Source organism: Gavia stellata, chromosome 4 (genome assembly GCF_030936135.1).
Source record: "Gavia stellata isolate bGavSte3 chromosome 4, bGavSte3.hap2, whole genome shotgun sequence".
NCBI classification, from domain to species: domain Eukaryota; kingdom Metazoa; phylum Chordata; class Aves; order Gaviiformes; family Gaviidae; genus Gavia; species Gavia stellata.
This window is the reverse complement of record NC_082597.1, coordinates 79792510-79813344: the sequence shown is the minus strand read 5'-3', so window position 1 is coordinate 79813344 and position 20835 is coordinate 79792510. Positions and strand designations below refer to the sequence as shown.

The 20835-nt window shown below is 37.6% G+C and overlaps 1 protein-coding gene across 4 annotated transcripts in view; it reads right to left on the bottom strand.

Annotated features, from left to right (window-relative positions):
- Positions 1–4869: 4869 nt before the first annotated feature.
- PPARA (peroxisome proliferator activated receptor alpha) overlaps positions 4870–20835 on the bottom strand; it is a 42255-nt gene continuing 26289 nt past the window's right edge. For 3 of the 4 annotated variants that reach the window (XM_059817144.1, XM_059817142.1, XM_059817143.1), the window contains exons 4-8: positions 20469–20629; positions 18940–19078; positions 16200–16402; positions 12811–13258; positions 4870–10842 (exon numbers count right to left, since the gene is read on the bottom strand). In XM_059817144.1, the coding sequence (XP_059673127.1) occupies positions 10595–10842; positions 12811–13258; positions 16200–16402; positions 18940–19078; positions 20469–20629 (1199 nt within the window). In that variant the 3' untranslated portion in view covers positions 4870–10594. Of the gene's footprint in view, positions 10843–12810; positions 13259–16199; positions 16403–18939; positions 19079–20468; positions 20630–20835 lie in introns of those variants that run through there. The other variant, XM_059817145.1, reaches the window with a different exon arrangement.

Here is a 20835-nt window from a genome sequence, read left to right as displayed (position 1 = left end):
AATACATCTAGTTTATCCTTTACAACTAAAGATTACTCCCTTTTCACTTTCACATCAGTTAATCTGGAAATAGAAACGTTCAGTTAATAAGCTCAATTCTTTCCTGAACTGGGCAATTAAACTGCAGCTAGAATAGGGATTTCAGAAACATAGTTTCAGTCAAAAAAGGGTAAAAAAAACTGTTAGGGAAACAGCAGTTTGTTTAGCTCAAAAATTAGCTTCACAATTATCTGTGTTGACTTTGTCTTAATTACAAGGAAGACTTAGGTGGCATTTACGTAAAACCACTTAGTCACACACCTTAAGGATAGGTCTAGAATGCTCCCTGTTCACCAGATCACATTATTTACTCAAGCTTTTATTGGTCATTGGTTCAGAACCTGTTAATGCCATGGTTAAGATCTCTTCTCTCAACTCTTCCATCCATATAATTTGTCATATGTCAACATCTAAACTTGATCATTTTAGTAGAATGAACTGTGTGTCTGTTAAAAGAAACCAACATTGTTTCAATGAGTTATTTTTAGTTCTTTAGGACATTTGAGTGTCCTAAATTCTTTCTTTTTTTTTTCCTGAACCTAGTATACTGGTGTCCTCTATTGAGGACTGGAATTTCTTGCAGTTACTAGAGGAGCAATAATAGACCTATTAGTACCCTTTTCAAGCTCTATGTGCTTTAAGACATAAAATACATGCACATCTTTAATTGTGGGGAAAAAAGATACATGTTAGAAGTCAGCATTTCAGATTCCTTTTTGCAGTAACAAGAGACTGTGCTTTCAAAGAAAGTGGCATTAAACTTACTTAAAATGTGTTGTATTAAATTTCAGTTTCATGTTAGACACACCAACTTTAAAAGTTGTAGCGTGTCTCTCTGCTCTGTGCAAATAACAGAGGCATATCCTATGCTAAAACCACAACTGTAAAGAAAATGAGATGCTAGAAAGAGAATCACAGCACTTTTCCATCTTAAAATTGTAGTCTTATAATCAAGCTGACAAAAAGCAACATAGTTATGTGAGATCACATAGTATGTTTATACTAGCAATTGTCTTTCTAAAACATTTTGTTTCCTGTATTTCACAATGTTCGCAACAGGTTGTATCTTAACTCTTAGCCTGAAAGTAGGTTTCAAAAACCTGGCTAGTGCAGTTCCCATCTAAATGCGAATGTGCCCTTTGTTTGACATGCAAGTCCATCTTGGGACTGGGAGATGCCCCCACCAACATGGGGGGAAGGATCTTGTGTCTCTGAGCTGTCTTCCCTCCTAGTCAACCTCCTCTGTGTCCTTGAAGAAAAATGCAGTTAACTCATTTATTCATAATCATTATCTTTGCCATCCACGATATGATAGAAGAATAATTTAAAGCCTTCAGAAATGACCCTACCTTTAAGTACTTGTTGAGTTGAACTGGAAGGGGAGTAGACTCAGTATTAAAAGGGAGCAGAATCTGTAACTACAGAATTTTTAATTTGGCCCAATACGGCTCATTTCTTTATCTTGAGTACAACAGAAAAAGCCAAGTTAAGGATATCCCTGCTTCACAGTTACCTGGTTACGCATACCTTTTTTAGGTGAAGAAAAGCATACTTCCAGCAAGCACCACGAAGTGGTTCAATAGCCCAGGGCCGTCAGATATGTTCTGCCATCTCTGCTCCATGCTTCAGGGAAAGAAGGCTGACCTACATGCAGTTTGGTATTTCCTGGAACCACAAAGGATTATTATCTGTGCCCAGCTGTTAAAACTTAGGTATTCCACATTCTCGTATTCCCATCGCACATGAGCATTATGGTTTCTGTATCATAATGTTTTGTTATATATGCGATTTCACAGACCAAATGCCATCATGCCCAAACTTACCAGCCATGAGGCCTACTCTTCAAGACACGCACAGCCTTTACAGTTTGGTTTCATCAGGTTCTCGGAGTACTTTCTGGTGCTCAAAATCAGGCCTTCAGTGCTCCTGAGCACAGCTGATGAAGAAATGTGATTCGCTATATCTCTGCTGTGATTTTTCCTTCAGCACTCTTTTACCAGCTTAATAAATCCCCAGATTCTTGAAGGAAAACGATTACCTGTGACATATTCTCCCAACCAATTTAATTGAAGCCATGCTCACCAAATTAGTTAGTATGCTACACTTCACATATAGAAGTGCATTCAGTGCTTGTTGAATTCAGCAAATGTCCCAAGCTGGTCATACGGTCAATGAGAATGGAAGGACACAGCAGGACAGTGAGTCAGCAGACAAAACTGATTATATATATAAAAAATGTATATATGCAATGTATAGATGTACATTACATACACATTCCTAATTTAAAAGGCATGTCTAACAGTAAATCTGTAAGCATCAGCATTTTAGAGATGCTTCAGGTATCATTCTGCCTTTAAAAGGTCCTTGCAATACACACATCTTATTATGTAGTAAACATACTTAAATACAAGTTGTTAACACATATTTGATGCTAACCCAAAAAAATCTGGGCACTAATCCCACCAAAGGTTGCTTAGCCACCCTTATACACTACTAAAAATCAGCATGATTACTCCTGGTATAAAGTTAAGCGGCTAAGTGTTTTCTGAAGCAGCGCTTTGTATGCCTACTTAAGGCAAATCAGGTTAAGGCAAAATCATTCACGTTCTTAATTACAGCAGAGCAGCACAAAACACACGTTCGTGCCACGGGCACTGTGGTGGAACGAGCAACGGGTGTCACCATGCCCAGGTGTGCCACCACTCTGCACTCCCCAGGTCCCAGTTCTGCAAACATTTACACAAGCTATCAGTCGAGATGGGAAGTGGTTGTACGAGAGCACGAAACAGAACTACTTTCCTGTACATAAAAGTTATTCACGCGTGCACGGTCATTGAATGAGGGACTCGGTTAAGACTTGGCAGCTGCTTTGGCTAACACACAAGAGGCAGCCAGCAGAGGTAACAAGTATGTTTGTCTCAAAACCATGACATGACAGTGAATTACTTTCCTGGAAATCAAAGATCAGCACAAGTCATTAAATTCACTTTTAAAAATACTTTATTTTTTTAAAACCATTAAGGCAAAACCGTATTTCAAATTAACTGTGTTTACATTCAATCTTAAAGGATGACTTTTTTTTTTTAAAGTACATAGGTTCCTACCAGTCTTTATACAAACACTATGAATTTAACCTCTTATTTTTAAAGGAGATGGAAAAAAAAAAATCAGAATGTAAAAAAGAAGAAAAATGTTTAGTTCAAGTTTTTCATCCCAGATCAGTAGGCTGGTAACATTTGAGAATGCATCATCGTATTTAGCTATATGTAATTTTTACATTCACAAGTGCAAGAGACTTTGTCTTTCCTACAAATCCCTGCGAGACCAGAGCTTCCATTCTTTCTTGAAAATGTCATTTGCATTGTTCCGACAGAAAGAAACTTGGGAACTTGGCTTGAATTAGTGGTATTTTACTGGGAAACAAGCATTCCATGAGAATTAGGTTTGACTACTCCCTGCAAGAACTGTCTGCTCTTTGTAAGTTCTGTATTTACTGTAATAAAACGCACCCAAAAAAATCCTAAAAACGTAGGTGACTGGAAACAATGATTTTTTTTTCTTTTTAATATTGATATCTTGATTTAATTAAGCACTTGTTAGCGCTAGTGATTAAGGTTTGGCAATGTTAACAAAAATGTGCTTTTTTGTGTCATATCAGATAACAGACAATTTAAGACGTGGTAAAGGGTTTTAACATCATGATGTAATTAAACTGTTGTGTTACATTCCCAGAGAAAATTCAGAGCAATTGTTTGTAAAAGCTGTGAAATAGCAGGAGCAATATGAAATGCAGCTCATCGGAGAAGCTGATAAAACAGACTTTGTCAAACAGTTGAGAGGGGAGTTCTTGTTAAAAATCTGTTAATATTAAATCATTGATTAGATTTGTTATTACTAAAGAAATAACTAAAGCCATAATGCTCTTCCACTTCTGAAACCAGGGGAAAGTATTTGTGGCTCCTGAGATGGAGCTGTGGCTTCACACGTCCACCTGTCCCAGAGGATTCAGTTCCCAGGGGAGAGGGATGAATGGTTTGATCAGAAGCAGCTCCCTCCCACCATCTGCACAAATGCCACCTGCAGAAGAGCCGTAGCAGTCCGCTCAGTAACCGGCTGCCGAACGAGCGGCACTACTGGCGAGTGCCCCTCGGTACCCGTCTGAATACGCACATGGCACCGCAGACAACTCGGTGAGGAACAGGAGGGGAAAGGCACTGTGTCTCCATGAAGGCAACCCTACGCTACCCTGGGGCAAAATATACCTAGAGTATCTGAACGTGCCAGAGGTAACCAAGTGTGGAGTTGAACAGCACTCCACGTGGTTATTTGCATATGAATCATCCAGCAGATTTGCTAACCTTCGTATAGTTCCTGTTGCACATCACAAACCGATTTCGAGTGATTATACCGCACTCCTACGCAGAAGGAGTAGAATGCAGCACTTGCATGTTGCCAATTTTTCAGTTGGTTAGTATTTTCCCGTACCACCAATTTTTTTTTCTTTCAAGTGTAAAGAATGCCATGAAACTTCTCGCATTGATCATAAGGCTGGTGTCTTTTCCACAATAAGGATTACTGTGTCTGCATATCCAACCTGAGAAAATATACCATAATACTTAAAAACAACTTTAAGTACCTTATGCTTGATCTTGCAGTCCTTATTTAAGGCCCAGCCTGTAATCAGATTAATCTCTTTTGTGCATGCAGCCTATCCCCTGGGCAGAGGCGACTCATCTGAAACTGAGGTCCTTGCAATAGGAATTCTGTTTTGAAACATCCTTGCAATGGAATCTGACAAGATCGACTAACACAATAAAGGAGTTCAAGAAAAAAAAAAAACAACCAACAACCCAGCTTCAGAAGCTGAAAAAGATTTTAAAAAACCCTGTAAGCACGTTAGAGAAAACGAAAGAGGGGTTTAGTTAACAATCAATTTGTATCACATATTTACAGTGTCAAGTGACATATCTGTTAGTACCTTTTACAAGTTTTTTTTCATTGCTGCCTATGAAATTGAGAAAAGAAGTAGCTGTAGGTTACCACAAGAAAGTGCAGGAGAGCTTTTACAAATATGACACAAACATCTTTGTAGACAACACACCTGTGTGGTGATGCTGACCAAGGGAAAATTTGAAGTTGCAGCAATATGGGGAAATAAAATTTTATGTACTACAAATAAAATGCAGTAAGTATTAATCATTGCTGGAACATTTGTAATATACTGCACTTGTACTAGATGCTATGTTTTTAACTCCAGCAAAATAAAAGGTACCTTTAAAAGGTAACTTTGTTCCTCTCTCAGGATTTGTTAGCAGGAATGCTGTAGGCAGATTGTCACACCTGAATCACAAGACACAGAATCCCAATGAACAGATTCCAAATTCATCTCTACTTCAAACCATAAAGGGAACACTCCTATAGAAGAGCCAACAATGGCATTTCAACATTTTGTACTGCCAAATTACATATTTTTAAATACATCTATAAAAACCACAGATCAACCTCAGTGCAGGTAGCAGGAAATAATCCTGTATACACACGGTTATGTCAGTTCTTCAGAAAATACCAGTAATGGAATACTAACAGAACGTTGCTCTTGTTGGCTCTCTTTTCAGACTTTTAAGGAAAACAAACTACGGTGCTGTAAAGCAAAGATGAACTTAGTTCTATAAAAGTCTTTCATATTGGTGAACTTGAGTTAAAACGTTAAAATTACTAACTTGATTTTGGGATTACAGCTCTTCCTCACCTAGACTTACTTTTATTAAAATTAAATAAAAGGAAGTCTATGTTCTATGTGAAAATATATTCTAAAAATTTGTTAGCAGTTGTCAATACCAAACACTGATAAGTTGCAGAATTTGTGATACTTCTTCACAAATGATACCGTAATAAAGACCAGACAGGAATAAATAGCAGTTTGTCTTTGACTTCAGGCCCATCATCCTTACCCCATAAAAGTAAATCTTTCCTCACTGTACAAAAGGGTTCACAAGATAAAGTATGAAACAAATATTTAAATTAAATAATTTACATATTTTTCTTAAAGCACCTCTGTAATATAATTTAGTGAACGTTTATACCTTGCAATTATATTCTTGTATTTTACAAATTGAAACATGAAGAAATGGCATTACACCAAATTAAAAAAATCCCACAATACATAACAATATCAATAATCTTAGATCAAGCCCACATATAATTTAAATCTCTAGTAAAAGAAGGATAATAAAGCTGATTAAACCTAGATAAAAAAAATTATATGCAACTGATTATCAAGCATTTGAGATGCAAGCAAGCCCCAGATACCACACTACACCTTACATTTCAACACTTACTAAAGGATTAGGGTTTTCAGGGAAGGACCATTATTTGTAAGATCTTATGCTTAAGCAACATCACAACAGCTGCAAATGCATTTGTTAAATGTCATTGCAGATTTTCAACTATGTAACAGGGATGCTTTTAAGGAGAGACAGAGCTGAAATTGTTCCTCTTCAGACACAGTACAGGCAGCTACAGGGTCAACTTCTCCAACTGCTTTGTCTGAGGTGGTGTGTAAGTTGTCCAGGCTTTCCATTAGAAATAAGGAGGAAATGCAAATTGAAGACTATGTGACCCAGCTCTCGTGATGAATAAATCTCCCCAAGTTTTAGCAGTTTGAATAAACAAACAAATGTTTAGATGCTTATTATAAGCTCTTTGATTTGCAAACTTGTGCTAGCTCTCTCATGAGAACGGACTTACTGCTGGTATTTCCTAAATCTGTGCAGGCCAGAAATAATGCAAAAATATGCTCTTTGGCAACACTTCAGCTTTCTAGCAGCTGGCTAGAACCAAAGCACAAAGGCACATGGAAATGACAATTAAATAAAAAAGAAGATTTCTTTAAATGCAAAGAAAGATTCCATTTCTGTAAGTGGAAAACATTCCTATCTATCATCTGTCAATTTGTGTTTAAAATTGAAGTAGGGGTCTGAAATTTAAAAACGTACAAAGTAACTGATTTTTTTTTTTTTAAATGGCAGTTGTGTGCTGTTACACTGCAGATGGTGCACCTTTAAAGAAAAGATTTAAGAAGGAGATAAAAAATCAACATCAGATTTCCCTAACACTTGACACAAAACCTTCCTTTTTTTTTCTCCCCTTTTGTCAAAGTACCTAGGGCATCCCAATAAATAAATAACCGCCCCCAACAACCCTCAAAAATGAGTAGGCTGTAGCTTTGTTGAAAACTTGAATCGTACCATTGTTTCCTAGGATTTTTCTCTATCCGTTGTCTCTTGTCTTAAGCTGTTTGTGGGTACCTGGTTGCTAACCAGAGTTCTTTGGTGCTATGATAGTAAAGTAAGTTATGTTGATAAGAATCAGATCTATACCTAACAAGCCAGTAAATCTTTAATAATTTTTTAATCCTAATATCTGATCACTTTATTTCCCTCCATAGAATGGGTAGTTTAAAATTTTAGATGATCTGTACAAGGGGCAGATGCTGAAGGCTCCTCAGTAATACATCTCAAACTAGTTCCGACTGCAAACTCCAAAAAACCCGAACACAACTGAGTCATTTGGAAATCCAATTGGCAAAAGCCTGCTGCAGTCACCTACTGAAGTAGCTGATGTACTTCATTAAAAGTGTAATGCAGAAATTAAGAAAACTGTGAACTGAATTAAGAAAAAAGTGAACTGTCTGCCCTGTGTTGTTCTTTGAAGAGACTGTGGGTACGTGCATGGTGCAGCAGTGTGGGCAGTGGAATCTAGCCAGAATTTTAGGCTATGTTAACATCTTGTTCATATTTCTGTAATTCAAAGATGCGTTCTTTCCATTTTTTTTTTTTTTCCATGAAAGGTCTGCAATTTAATTTAAAACAGAAATCAAACTTCAGTGTCCAAGGAACTAGTCAAAAAATGCTTGCTGGTTTTCAAATAACAAAACAAAATGGATCTGGAACAGGAAAAACGCAGATTACGCACTTTCCTAATGCCAATAATAGGAACCTGTTACAAGCGTCTGCTAACATAGCTAAACGTTGTGCTTTCCACTGAATCATGCTGTTAAATTCTCAGCAAAACTATAAAGAATTGAAAGGTATTTAATAATAAAATTTTCCATGTTTTTTAAAAGTTTCAGTAAAGTGTTTTGGCCTCTTTTGAGAGCAAGAGCCGGAAAAATAGTTTTTGTCCACGCTGACTGTGTCTGATTTTCCTGAGAAACATCAGTACACCCGAACTATGGAACACAACTTTGAAATTTGCCCTTTGCATAAATCTGAGCTTTGGGGGGAAAAAATTTCAGCTTACACTTTTTTTAGAAGATAAACTTAAAAACCAGTTGGCTATTAGAGTTTCAGTATGCCGTCACAGAATGGCTGATATTATGACAATTTTTTTGAGTAACCTATATTGCATATCAATTATTTCAATGCTCAATGTCTTAATGCCTAAACCTCACAGTTCCTTAGTGAAACATGACTGACTTGAAGAATAAAGCAGCATCGTTGCTAAAATCCTCTTGTCATTTCTGAGGGCGTACTACGTACCGCTGTGAGACACAAAAAGACAACTCATTTCTCCTCTGCTGTTTCCTGGTGAGACCGACAATCTTCTCTTAACGAAGTGTTTTAAGTAGCTGTAACGTCAGGTCTGGTCTTCCCGTTGCCGACTGGCGACAGGGAAGGGGAGGGAGTTTTGTGCACGTGCATTTATTGTTTCTATCCCGCCCCAGCTGGTCACCAAATTTGAGGCCTATGCTTCAATATTTTATACTAAATATATCTGACATTAAAACCTCTGCTAATGACCATCGCCTGGATAAACACCAAATTGCTTTAAAACCTGTAATTTATCCAGTGTCTAGCCATGCCCACGGGCCTGTAAAGAAACACACGTTGTGACTAAAATAAGAATCATAGTGTGATGTTCTCACTTCATCGATCTTAATTAATTCTTGCAGTGAAGGTTTAAGATTTTTAAGTCTTCAAATGTGCTACAACAAAACGAGTACAAAGTGTTCTCCTGTGCCACTGAAAGCTTAACTATTGTGAAAATGCTAAGATTGGCTCCTGAGATCTTTGTGTTATGAAAAAAATAGTAAAATAAGGAAATAATAAGGTGAAGTTACCATATTAAAAAAATGAAAAGAAAAAGAAATAGCACAGCATCTTGCATGCAACTAGCACTTTTGTGTAGTACTCTCTGATAAAAGATCCTGTAAAATGGCAAAGTCAAGCAGTTTCCTTATGGCTTATTTTGCATCAGGAGTAAGTACTACTGTAAAATCATAGTTTGCTCTCAGGAACATGATAAACTTACTCTCACCTGTGCTCTCTCATAATATTACACAATCGACACCTACAAATGCTGTTCTTGGTAATATTGTCACCTTATCCACTATGGCTGTATGGACAAGGACAAAATTTGGTGAAATAATCTAGCCAATATTTCTATTGACAAGGCCTAAGAAGGAATAGAAAGAAATATATCCAAGTGGATAACTGGAAAAAACTGAAACAGTGTACTCATCAGAAAAGTAAGCAGGTCCAAACAACTCTATGCTGCCAAGATACTTGTCAAGAAAGAAGGTGCCTTTCCTAGACAATCATTTCTTCAGAGTAAGCTATCACTGCACTAGAATGCTGCGCAGCTGAAATTCTTTTTTTTTGGGCTAGGATCAGATTTTTCAGTCTCTCCAAAACTCTTGCTAATTCAAAATAGTATTTTTAAGTTCAAAACTGCATCTTGAGCTATTACAGGTTCTCCAAAATACCCGTGGTATGATATATTTTTCCTCAGAAACATATTCATGTTTTCTTAAAACACTTTTGAAAAAAAGGGCTCCGTCGCTTTATCACATTTACTTATCAAGAAACACCTGAATGGAGCATTTCTGCTGTATTTTAGATAACTCTTCGGATTTTATTTCATTTCATAAAAGAACCATCTTTTAAACATGCTAATCCTAAGGTGTAGTAATGTAATACTATATGAAGCTGTACTGCATTTCATGGAATTAAAGCAGCAGCGGATCAAAGGTCTTTCAAATTTTAGAAGCATATGTACAGTAATGTCCAACCACTTGATACACCTAGACCGACTGCTGTAAGAAAAACTGTTAGTTGGTTCTCAGTAATTGCCGTTAGCCAAAGGTGCATAATCTTTATGACTGTGCAGATACCTGGAGAGAATTTGCTGAATTTGTTATATGAATTCTAGAATGACTAAGCCAAGAGGAAATAAAATTTTGTTCATTTCTGTTACTTAACATTCTGATTTATTATACAAATATGTATTCCTTACCAACCTTCCAATTTTCAAATAAAAGAACCATTGTAAGACACTTCATGAGCACTATGATCAGTATTTTTCTGCAGAACTCTTTCAAAAGACGACAAAAGATCCCAAACCAAAAGAAGTGTAACACTCCAGTTACCCAGCTTTTAGATTTTTCATGCTCCGGACTGAGTGAACAGCAGATAACTGTGCAAGTAATTTTGCTCCCATCTGTTATTAGTATTGCTCTTGTCTTTAAATATTGTGGAAAAAATACTAAAAATCTTTAATACATATCCCTGTAGATTTCCTGTAGTAAAGGGTGTAAATGTGCATCAGATTCAGTCTTTTTAATTATCTGAACTAGTTGAGCGTGCTCTGTGACAAGCTGTCGGAGGTCAGCCATTTTTTGGAGAAGTTTCGGGAAGAGGAAGATGTCATCAGGATGGTTGGTTTGCAGGTGAAGTTTCAGTACGTGCACAATGCTCTCCTGCATTTTTTCAATGTGTCCTACATTTACAAGACCAGGACGATCTGTTCTCAAAACAAACAAAAGAATACATGTCATAATTTTATTATTCTCTAAAGTAGGCTACTTTATAGATGCTATATTGTAGGCTACAGTCTATATTTACATTATACACTGAGGGCAACAAGGCTCAAAATGAATCTTTTTTTAAAAAGAAAAGAAAAAAAAGTTTGGCCGAAGTTTTTTCAATGCCCACAGTTATTTGAGGAGAGATTCCATACTACTAAATACAACCTGTGCTACAAAAGAAAAAACCCACAGCACCCTCTCACCCCAAAAACCAGCAGAAGTATCCAGCCTAGGGATCCAGTTCCATATTCTGTATGTCCTGATAACAGAATTCAAACAGTAAGGACAGAGAAAAAAGCATGTGGCTATTTCTAGAAGAGTTCTTGAAGTTTGGTAGCAATACAGCAAGACATAAATAACAGGTTTTCACTCTTGGTTCCCATCTGTATATTGCCATAGCACAAGTTATTGACAGGACGTAGAGAAGCACCTATTAAGGATGTTTCACACCTTCTAATATATGATCTCATTTTCAGTTACTTACAGTCCTGTAATACCTTCACTCTCCAGATCAAACTTCTCTGTAAGAAGTCTGGGACAACAGACTAAATATGTTTCTTGAAAACTTAAGCTAGTTCCAAGGAGAAGGATGGAGGGGGAAAAAAAAAAAAACCAACCCAAACATTTTGCCTGCAAAGAACTCTCTTGACTTTTGAAAACGTCAAAAACCAATGTATTGTGCAAAAGTAATTCCAGATTTAATGGGAACTTGCTGTCTAAACTAGCACATGAAGCTGTTCAAAGTCTACAGACTGTATCTATCTCTGTTCTTGTAATTGCTGAGGATGCAGCCAGGGCAGTGCAACATTCTATGAGTATGGCAGAATGCAGAAAGGGCAGGTGGGAGCAGTTGTTGGAACTTTCTTGATGTTTTATTTCCCTTTTTAAAAATGCTTATGGATAGTTTTGAATTTAACCTTAAAGATGAATGCCCTTACTTTCTAGAGGAAAGAAAGGATTACATTTGTGTTCCTTCACTCAAAGAGTTCAAACAATAGGCATTTAAATTGCGCCAGGGGAGGTTTAGGCTAGATGTTAGGAAAAATTTCTTTACTGAGAGAGTGGTGAAGCATTGGAACAGGCTGCCCAGGGAGGTGGTGGAGTCACCATCCCTGGAGGTGTTCAAAAAAGGTGTAGACGTGGCACTGCGGGACATGGTTTAGTGGGCATGGTGGGGTTGGGTTGATGGTTGGACTTGATGATCCTACAGGTCTTTTCCAACCTTAATGATTCTGTGATTCTGTGTAAAAAAAAAAAAAAAACCAAAAAAAACCCACAACGCAAACCCCATATCCTTAGGTACTATGAAATAATTTTAAAAAATACCATCAGCTAATTTTTTTTTAATTAGCTAAGTAAGTTGTTTTTTTTAAAATAGCCTGTGATGTTAAACTCAGAACACAGGAAGAGCATCAACAGAGCTGTGCATTTGTGCAGAACTCATTACATGATGCAATCAGCAAGGGTCAAAGATGAGCAAAGCTACAATCTGCACCTGCCTCCAGTCTCATTACATTGTGTTTTTCTGCCCATTTGGCAGATACAAATACTGTTTCCAACCCAGCCTTAAACATTAAAAAAAAAAAATCCTCCAAGCCCCAAACAAAAAAACCACCAACACTTTTCACATCCCACTTTTAAAAACAGAGAGTTACTAGACTCCTCTCTATGTGAGGCTAAACAGTAATTCCAAGCATGTCTCCAATTCGGCAAAGCAAAATACAGGATCAAGACTGTTAACAGTTACACAGTATCTTCCATGAAACACACTAAAAGGGAAAATGACGCTGTTAGCGGTAGAATTAAATCTTCAAGAATATATAAGCTTTTCCATTAAAATTATTAATTCATGTGAAGAAAATTTTAAAATTCACTACCTTAAAGAACAAATATGTAGTGCTTACCTCCACAGCAAATGATGGCAGCAACAAAAAGGGATATATCGCTATCATCCAATTCCAGTGCATTGAATTTCATTGCAAAATCAAATTTTGGCTCCATTATATCACAGAACGGCTTTCTCAGGCTTTTCAGGAACTCCCGAGTTATAAAACCGTTTCCATAGGCTACCAGCATCCCGTCTTTGTTCATCACAGATGCTAACATGGCAAATATGGCTTCATAAACTCCGTATTTTAACAGTGTCACTTGATCATTCAAGTCAAGATTGGAGAAGCCAGGGATAGATTTGGCAAATTCGGTAAGTTCTGTGACAGTCTCTACAGACGTACACTGGCAGCAGTGGAAGATTCGAACCTCTGCTTCCTTGTTCTGAATTCCATTGGCTACCAATTTTGCCACCAGGGTCTTCTCTGCCATACACAAGGTATCCATATCATGTATAACAAATGGCTACAGATAAAGAAATACTAATTCAGTTACAAAATAATGGTTATTAACAATTGGTTTCCTAAAGAATAGGAATTTTTATAAACTTTAACTTTCATGCTAATCAGTCTTCAACTATCAATAAACTGTGAGTTCTTTCGTATTTCTGCGTAAAGAGAAACCACGTATTACAGAGCTACAAACTGCAGTATCTAAACAAGTCTGCTCTGCAAACAACAATGCAAGTAGTGAAATGTAAATATGTATGACATATCTTTAATCTAGTTTTATGTAGTAGTTACAGTGAAGATCCAGAAGTACTGTGCTTAGTATGCATATATCCATCTCAGAGCAAGTCCCAGAAGGTTCACAAAAGACTTGTATTACCTTCTCCAGAAGTCCAGGTTATTCTGCCTACACTCCTATCGATTCCTAAACTAACTACACTTGATGCACATCATGATGCTTTCCTGAAGTATCCTAGGGGGAATACAGACAGTCGTTTAAATATAGGGCAGCGTATTTGCACAAGAATGTGAACCCTGTGCTACTCTTGTGTTTTATTACCAGATTTTCATAGACTATGTCCCAGCTGTTCTTCCACAGAAATTCAGGTCATCTTTCTAGCTACAGTTAGTGCTAAGTCATCTCTAAACCCAGAAACCCACTCCAATGTCAGACAACACAAGATTTCAGTCTTGATCGTGGTCTTTTCCGTAACGCACTTAATTTAAAAAGGAACGTGTACTACAAACCGATGAGCTGGTCTTTTAAAACATCATATTAAAAAAAGCATTCAGGCTTTCTTAAGAACAATCAGAACTCAAAAATATTTTGATGCACATCTGAAGAGCAGTAATCAAAACAGAGGACAATTCACGAAAGAAAAACAATGAAAACCAATGCTTCCCAGCCTACCAAAGTCACGGCAATTGATCTTGAACATAAATCTAGTTCCATAAATACTAAGCAAAGCACCTTCCCTGTGCTGTTTTGCTCATCTCAGATTAAATACCAGGAGAAACACCCTGCAGTCTGCTAGAAACTCATAGAATTCACTTATTTCACCTCGAAAACGGTCAAACATGCTAGTTTCCCACAGTTGTCCACTTTTTAAATGCATACGGCAACTACACGTTCCATCTCAGTTCAGTACTTAGAGTTATACAGAACAGAACTTTGTATGTCCATGTGAATATGAGCGGAAAGTGGCAAAGCAATAAACCCACGACACTTCTAAACCCTTTAAAAGATATAGTCTACCTTGTAAATCTTTTTTGGAACTTGTCGTCATTTCACTATGCAGGAAATAGGTACTGCCAAGGAGTTAGGAGCCAAATTTAAAAATGATACCTTGTCATCATAAAAAACGCTAGTTCATTCTGAAATGAGTTAGAGTGGTGCCAAGAATTAGGATTCACTGAAATCAGCTGTTAATGCACTGTTCAGAAATAGGTGGATTACTAATTACCAACAACAAACACCTCAATTTTTTAATTTTTCTGTTTAAAAGTCAAAAGAAAATGAAAATGTCTTGTTTTCCCAAGAGATGATGAAATAGCTTAAAAAACCCTCTCCTCTTCCCCGCATAATGAAGAATGAGGAAGCAGCCTGTTTATAATATACTAGGTCTGATTCCTCATTAATTTTTACTTGTGAATTCACCAAGACACGTGCAAGCCACTATTAGCTAGTCAATCGGATGACTATAATCGGAGAGCCTTGATCGCATAAATGCCAACACAAAAATTAGGATGCAGTGATCTAGAATCCCTGCATGTACAACACATATTGTAACTTATGATTCTGACACGTGGCAACAATCTCGAAAAGGACTTTATGCAGATACCTACTTGGTAAGGTGTTAAAGCATGGTATTTGCTGTAGGCTTATGCCAGCTTGTACCCCCAAAAATTTTAAGCCTGTGCTTAATTTTAAGCATCTCTTTAATCCAGTGAAAAAGACTGGGATTACTCGTATGTCTGTCTTTTAATGTAGAAGCCTGTGTGCTTGGCTAGACCAGACTATAGTATGACAATTTCCATAATTTAGAAGACAGCTTGCTTACAATTTTTATAACACTCATCTCCACAGTTACATGTTTTTTATTACAGCATATGTAAAACCTCTTCCCTGCAAATTTCTACTGAAATTAAGTATCTTATCTTACCAACGATTTTCTCTTCTACATATAATTAACATAAGTCACAACAAAATTTTAAAAAATATGCATAAAGTGAAACAAGTCAGTCCTTACAATGGTTATACAATCTCATGTGCTACAAAATAAAAAGCAGTTGACAGCATTAGGTAGACCTCAGCTAAATTATCCTGAAAGAAAAACAACCTCTACGGCATACTTGTCTTCACAACCTTGCTTGCTTCTCCCTTTCAAAGTAACCATACAGTAAAGACCAGCAAGGCCAGGTGAGGGAACGGCCAGAACTGGAAACAAAGAATTCCAAGCTCAAGTTTTCTTTCCCCTCCTGCCATTAATATTGTTGTGATTAAAACAAAAGTCATACAGAGCTCCTCTACGCCCTAAAATATAACAGTATTTATCCGGGGATTTATGGCAGAAAAAAATTATGACTTTTTTTTGACTGTCATAATAGGAAATTAATTTTGAACCATTTCCCCCACCCATACCAAGAGGTATTCACATTCAGATGTCACTTGTTTTTTTGCTTAAGAACTAATCTTCTTTCCCTGGTATGTCTGCTATAATGTAAATGGAAGCTCATAACCTTAAAAGTTAATCACCTGATTTTCCTAAAGCTTCCTATTATTCTGATAGTGGCTAAAAGGAACCATATTTACTACAGATATTCTTTTTGCATATTTCATGTCTGTATTAGCATGATATTTATTTTCTAAAAGATACGCTGAAGAGTTTAACAAATTATAATAATCACCTTATGTACTTGCCAGCTTGACTTTAAAAGGTTACAGCAAATGTACTTACTGGATTGTTATTGGTTTTCCCTGCAAGGATGATTCTGGCTTTAACCTTGTTCATATTGAAGTTTTTCAGGTAAGCATCATGAATTCTTTTGGCAAGTGATTTAAGATCTGCCATTTCTGAATCTTCTACATAATTTTCACCTGTTAGAATTTCTGCTTTCAACTTGGCCTTCTCAGACCTTGGCATTCGTCCAAAACGTATTGCTGATGGGAAGACATAATTGTAAAACAAACATAAGTTATACAAAAACCTACGCCTTTTACCATTGCTGATTAGAGCGGTAAGATGTTCTGTCTAGAAAAACTGAGGTAGAGGTAGTATCTTTATTATGATATATTCATGAGTGAAAAAATCTCATCCTTTCCAACATAGGCAGTGACTAATTATCAAGACAATACGCTAAACTGAAGGTAATCAGATGTTACAAAACACAAAATGGTATCTGCAATGAGCTAGAACACATGCCTTTTTCCTTCTACATTACTTAAGTAGTTGTATTTTGTTTTCTCCTTATTGTGTTCTACAACTCCCACTGTGAAACTCGAAGTCCACCTTGGGAATTCTAAAAATAAAATAAATGAGTAAACTCATGTCAGGAGCTTGGCAGAGAGCACACATGCTGGCTGGAGAGCTGCCTGAGGAGTTACTCCGCAGGGAACACTGCAACAGAGTTGGGCCCGAATCTGATCCTGCTGGGGCATTCAGTTCTTTATGCCCTGGATGTTCAGTTCAACATACCTGTACTGTCTAGTGAGAACAAAACAGACCAGAGACCCGGATTTATGCTCAAATGCTATAGTCAACAAAACTTCCTCCTACACCCAGCACTTTATGCTTCTTTTTGCAATAAATTAGCCCTTCAGGACCGGAGAGGATGAGAACAGAGTTTCAGTATCCAATCTAGTCATTAGGATATTCTTTTGAGAGGCAGGAGATGCAAGTTTGAAACACCACTGGCTGTGGCGGTCTCGCAGTTCTTGGGCAAGTGGTCTTGCCATTTAGCAATATAATAGGCATGTCCACATCCTTCTTCAGTTTCAGTTTAAAACTAAACCAGCTCTCTTTTAAAAGGGGCCTTACCTTCTGATGGTGTGCAAGGTTTTGAGATGGCTAATATAGCTGGTTACTCTTACTGCATTTCAGCATCTAACCAGTGAGAGGACAGAACCTCACTGCTTAGACTGAGCAATCCAGAGTATGTGCAGAATTAGCCCTTCAACATGCCCAAGGATTCTTCTCATGACATAAGGAGGTGACTCTAGGCGTGATCTGAAATAAGTTTTGGACTTCAATGGGAGTCCAACATGGAAGGCCTGTTTAGAATCTGGCCATGGGTCTTCGGGAAAAGTGGAAGAATATCTGCTCTAAACTGAAACTTAACAGTTTTAAGGTCGTGGCTGTAAATCCAGTTCTAGTTCCTGAGAAGTATCGCCTGCAAGTTAGCAGTCATCTCCCCCCACTGCCTCCCATGTGTTTGCTGCAGTAAAACTGCTACTCCCTTCAGCTGGAACACAGGTGCCCACAGTGTTTTAGTAGGATGAAACAGCTTCAGCTGAATGTTAATTCCTGCCAGCCAGCACAGCTCCCTGCTCAACTCCTGCCCCTGAGATGTTACTTTGGTGGCTGGCACACTCTTCCCAAGTCTGCTGCTTCAGGAAGGTTATCACCAGTGTCGCAGAGACTATCAACCTTCTCCCAATGGACCTTAATCTCAGCCAAGGCTCAGCACAAGGGAGCCGGACTTCCCCGGAACCAGAAGGTCAACCCTCCCAAGTCCTTGCTAGGACTCTAGACTACAATGCCATAGGCAGCTTCCCCAACCATGTCCCCACTCCAGCTACCTTGACTGCATAGTTTCCTTAGCAAGTTCTCTCCTAACCCACAGCTTTTCACCTAGCCCAGCATTTTCACCTACTTTTCACCTACTCCCAAATTGCACCTGCTCCCAAGTTCAGCCTTGACACTATCAGACCTACGTAGGGAAAGCAAACTACTGTCATCTGGCCAGCCAAAATGTGCTTTCTCATAGCTTGGCCTCTCCCTCTTTACCAAAATTGCTTAGCAAGTTACATACTGTGCATAAAACTGCCTTGTGGGTTGAAATCAGCCTGTAAGCCACAGGTTTACCAGCCTTATCTTAAATCATTAACATAAACAGTAACATAATTTTTAAACTGGGTATCTAAATGCTCTGAATTTTTACCATTCCATTTAACAAGCAACCTACCAGATTCCTGTTCTACAGTCAGCACAGATCTTCACCCTCCCCCCACACTCCCTGAACCATCTGCCCAAGAGCTGTTGCACTGTAACCTGAAAAATAATGAAGTCGGGTTTCCTACAGATTTCTATCCTACGTCATTGCCCCCTACAATGAGCTAGTTGTTCTCCTCCTACTCCTTTACAATGCCCGTGATCAGAATTCTTCCAGTATTGAAATTTGTTTCAATGGGACTAATGGTGCCAAAGTTCTGGGTGAAGAAAGCAACTAAATGAACATTCATATGGACAAACAGACATCCAGCACAATTGTGTAAAGCTCATAAAACTGCATTTGGCAGCTGTGTATCAATTACATTAACTACTCATTAGGGAAACTGGTGTCCCCCTGCCACGATCTATACTGTAAAAATCTGAGGTTCAACTCATATGTCTAAGTAAAAAAAGCTATCCAAGTGCCTGCTTCCAGAAGCAGACCCTGGGCAGGAACAAGCAAATTATTAAGGGCACTCTTACCTACCATTATGTGACATTCCAACTGAAAGGCACTTTTGAAAACGACAGTATTGGCACTTATTACGATTTTTTTTCTGAATTTTGCAGTTGCGATCACATTTATCATAGATGAGTTTTAATCGAATTGTTCTTCTAAAAAAACCCTATAAAAAGTTTGAGAAAACAATATGTAATGTTAAAGAACGTTGCGCACTAAACTTCAATCACACAGGTAATTTTTTTTTCCTTTTATTGTTTATTGATGTCACTAACAAAACAATATGCAAAGTATAACCTGTCCAAAGGTGACAATCTCCTGTGCTACCTACCCAGTGAAGTGGTGTGTATGAAGGCATGTATAGAATGGGAAAGGTGAAAGGAGGGAGTAGCTCTCAGCCCTCTTTCTTGGGAGAGGACCAAGAGCCCAGGGTACCTGAGTAGATTTGCTCTTGAGGATTAAGCAAAACAGTCACATACTGCTTTTGTATGCATTCTCTCAGCGTCCTCTGTCAGAAACCACCTTCATCTTTCATACGTGCAAGTCACACAAACACACAGATTTAACGTCTTTTCTTCATCCAGCAAGTTGTGAGGGGTATGACAAGACAGCACAGTGTATGGAAAAAGCCAAAGACACAAAAATGAGCGTTACAGAAAAGCCTATAACTCAACAGATCTTACCGTGATGTCTTGATACTGCAATGTAGTGCTAGTCTCATGAAATCATAGGGTTAGCAAGATTTTTTAGAGACATTGCAACATTTTGCTTCACATGACGTATTAACATGTCATTTAGACTGTGGGACACACCTGACTATGAACTGGCTCCCCACCTCTAATAGAGATTCTAGCATTATTCCGTAAGATTTATACTTGAAATATCATCTTCTGACATTAAGCATGAGAGAAAAATGTACACATATACAATTTTTTCTCTCACCTTACATTATCACTTAGAAAAAAACGGAAAACTAAAACATCAGAAGGAAAAAGAAAAGAATCTTGTAATTCTTGGGCCGTATCATCCCAAAAATTATACGTTAATGATAACATTAATTTGCCCCAGAGACGTGCACTGGCCCCAAAACTAGAAGAGGTAACAATACTAAGTGATTCAGGCAGAATGGGGTGGAGATGAGAAATTCAGGATTTGTTACTGTTATAGTGGAAATGTAGCAAACTCACATGCTTCTCGCAGCCATACTCCCAACACAAATAAAACACTAGTGGAGCAAGTAGGCTTTGACTTTTAGTCACAGTTTAGTGTTTTAAGTTGTTTTAGTGTTTAACTAACTATATCCAGAAAAGCAGCATTAAAATTATCATTGTGAATTGCCCCTGCTTGATGAAGGTCTGGTATTGAGTTATGGTACCCAGTTATGGTATCTGAACAATTTATTTCCGTAAAAGATCACAGATATGTTTATTATTTAAATAATTGTAATGGCTAGAATTATATCAATTAAACATTTCTGTAACAAATGTTCATCTCCCTATAACCCTGTAAATAAAGCAACATGATTTAGGTTCTTAAAAAGAAAATTACAACTGTACCTTACAACCTTCACAAGCATGTACTCCGTAATGGTAGCCTGAGGCTTTATCCCCACAAATTCTACATTCAATGTTTAATGCTCCACTGGGTGATTCATCTATGCTACCTGGAGCTGTGGCAAAATTAATGGATGAAGGACTGGATGCTGGTGAAAGGGTGTCTAAAAGAAAAAGGAACACTTTATAAATACTATACTATCAAGATTGATACCATTTCTATACTAAATCCACACAAAAATGAGCTTATTCTAAAAAATAATCATGAGTTAATAGTCATTAAGTGAACTAATAATTTGGCCATTAAGTGTTTGAAAAATAATTAATATTTATACTAACAGTGCAAACACACACAACATACAGGGTGTAC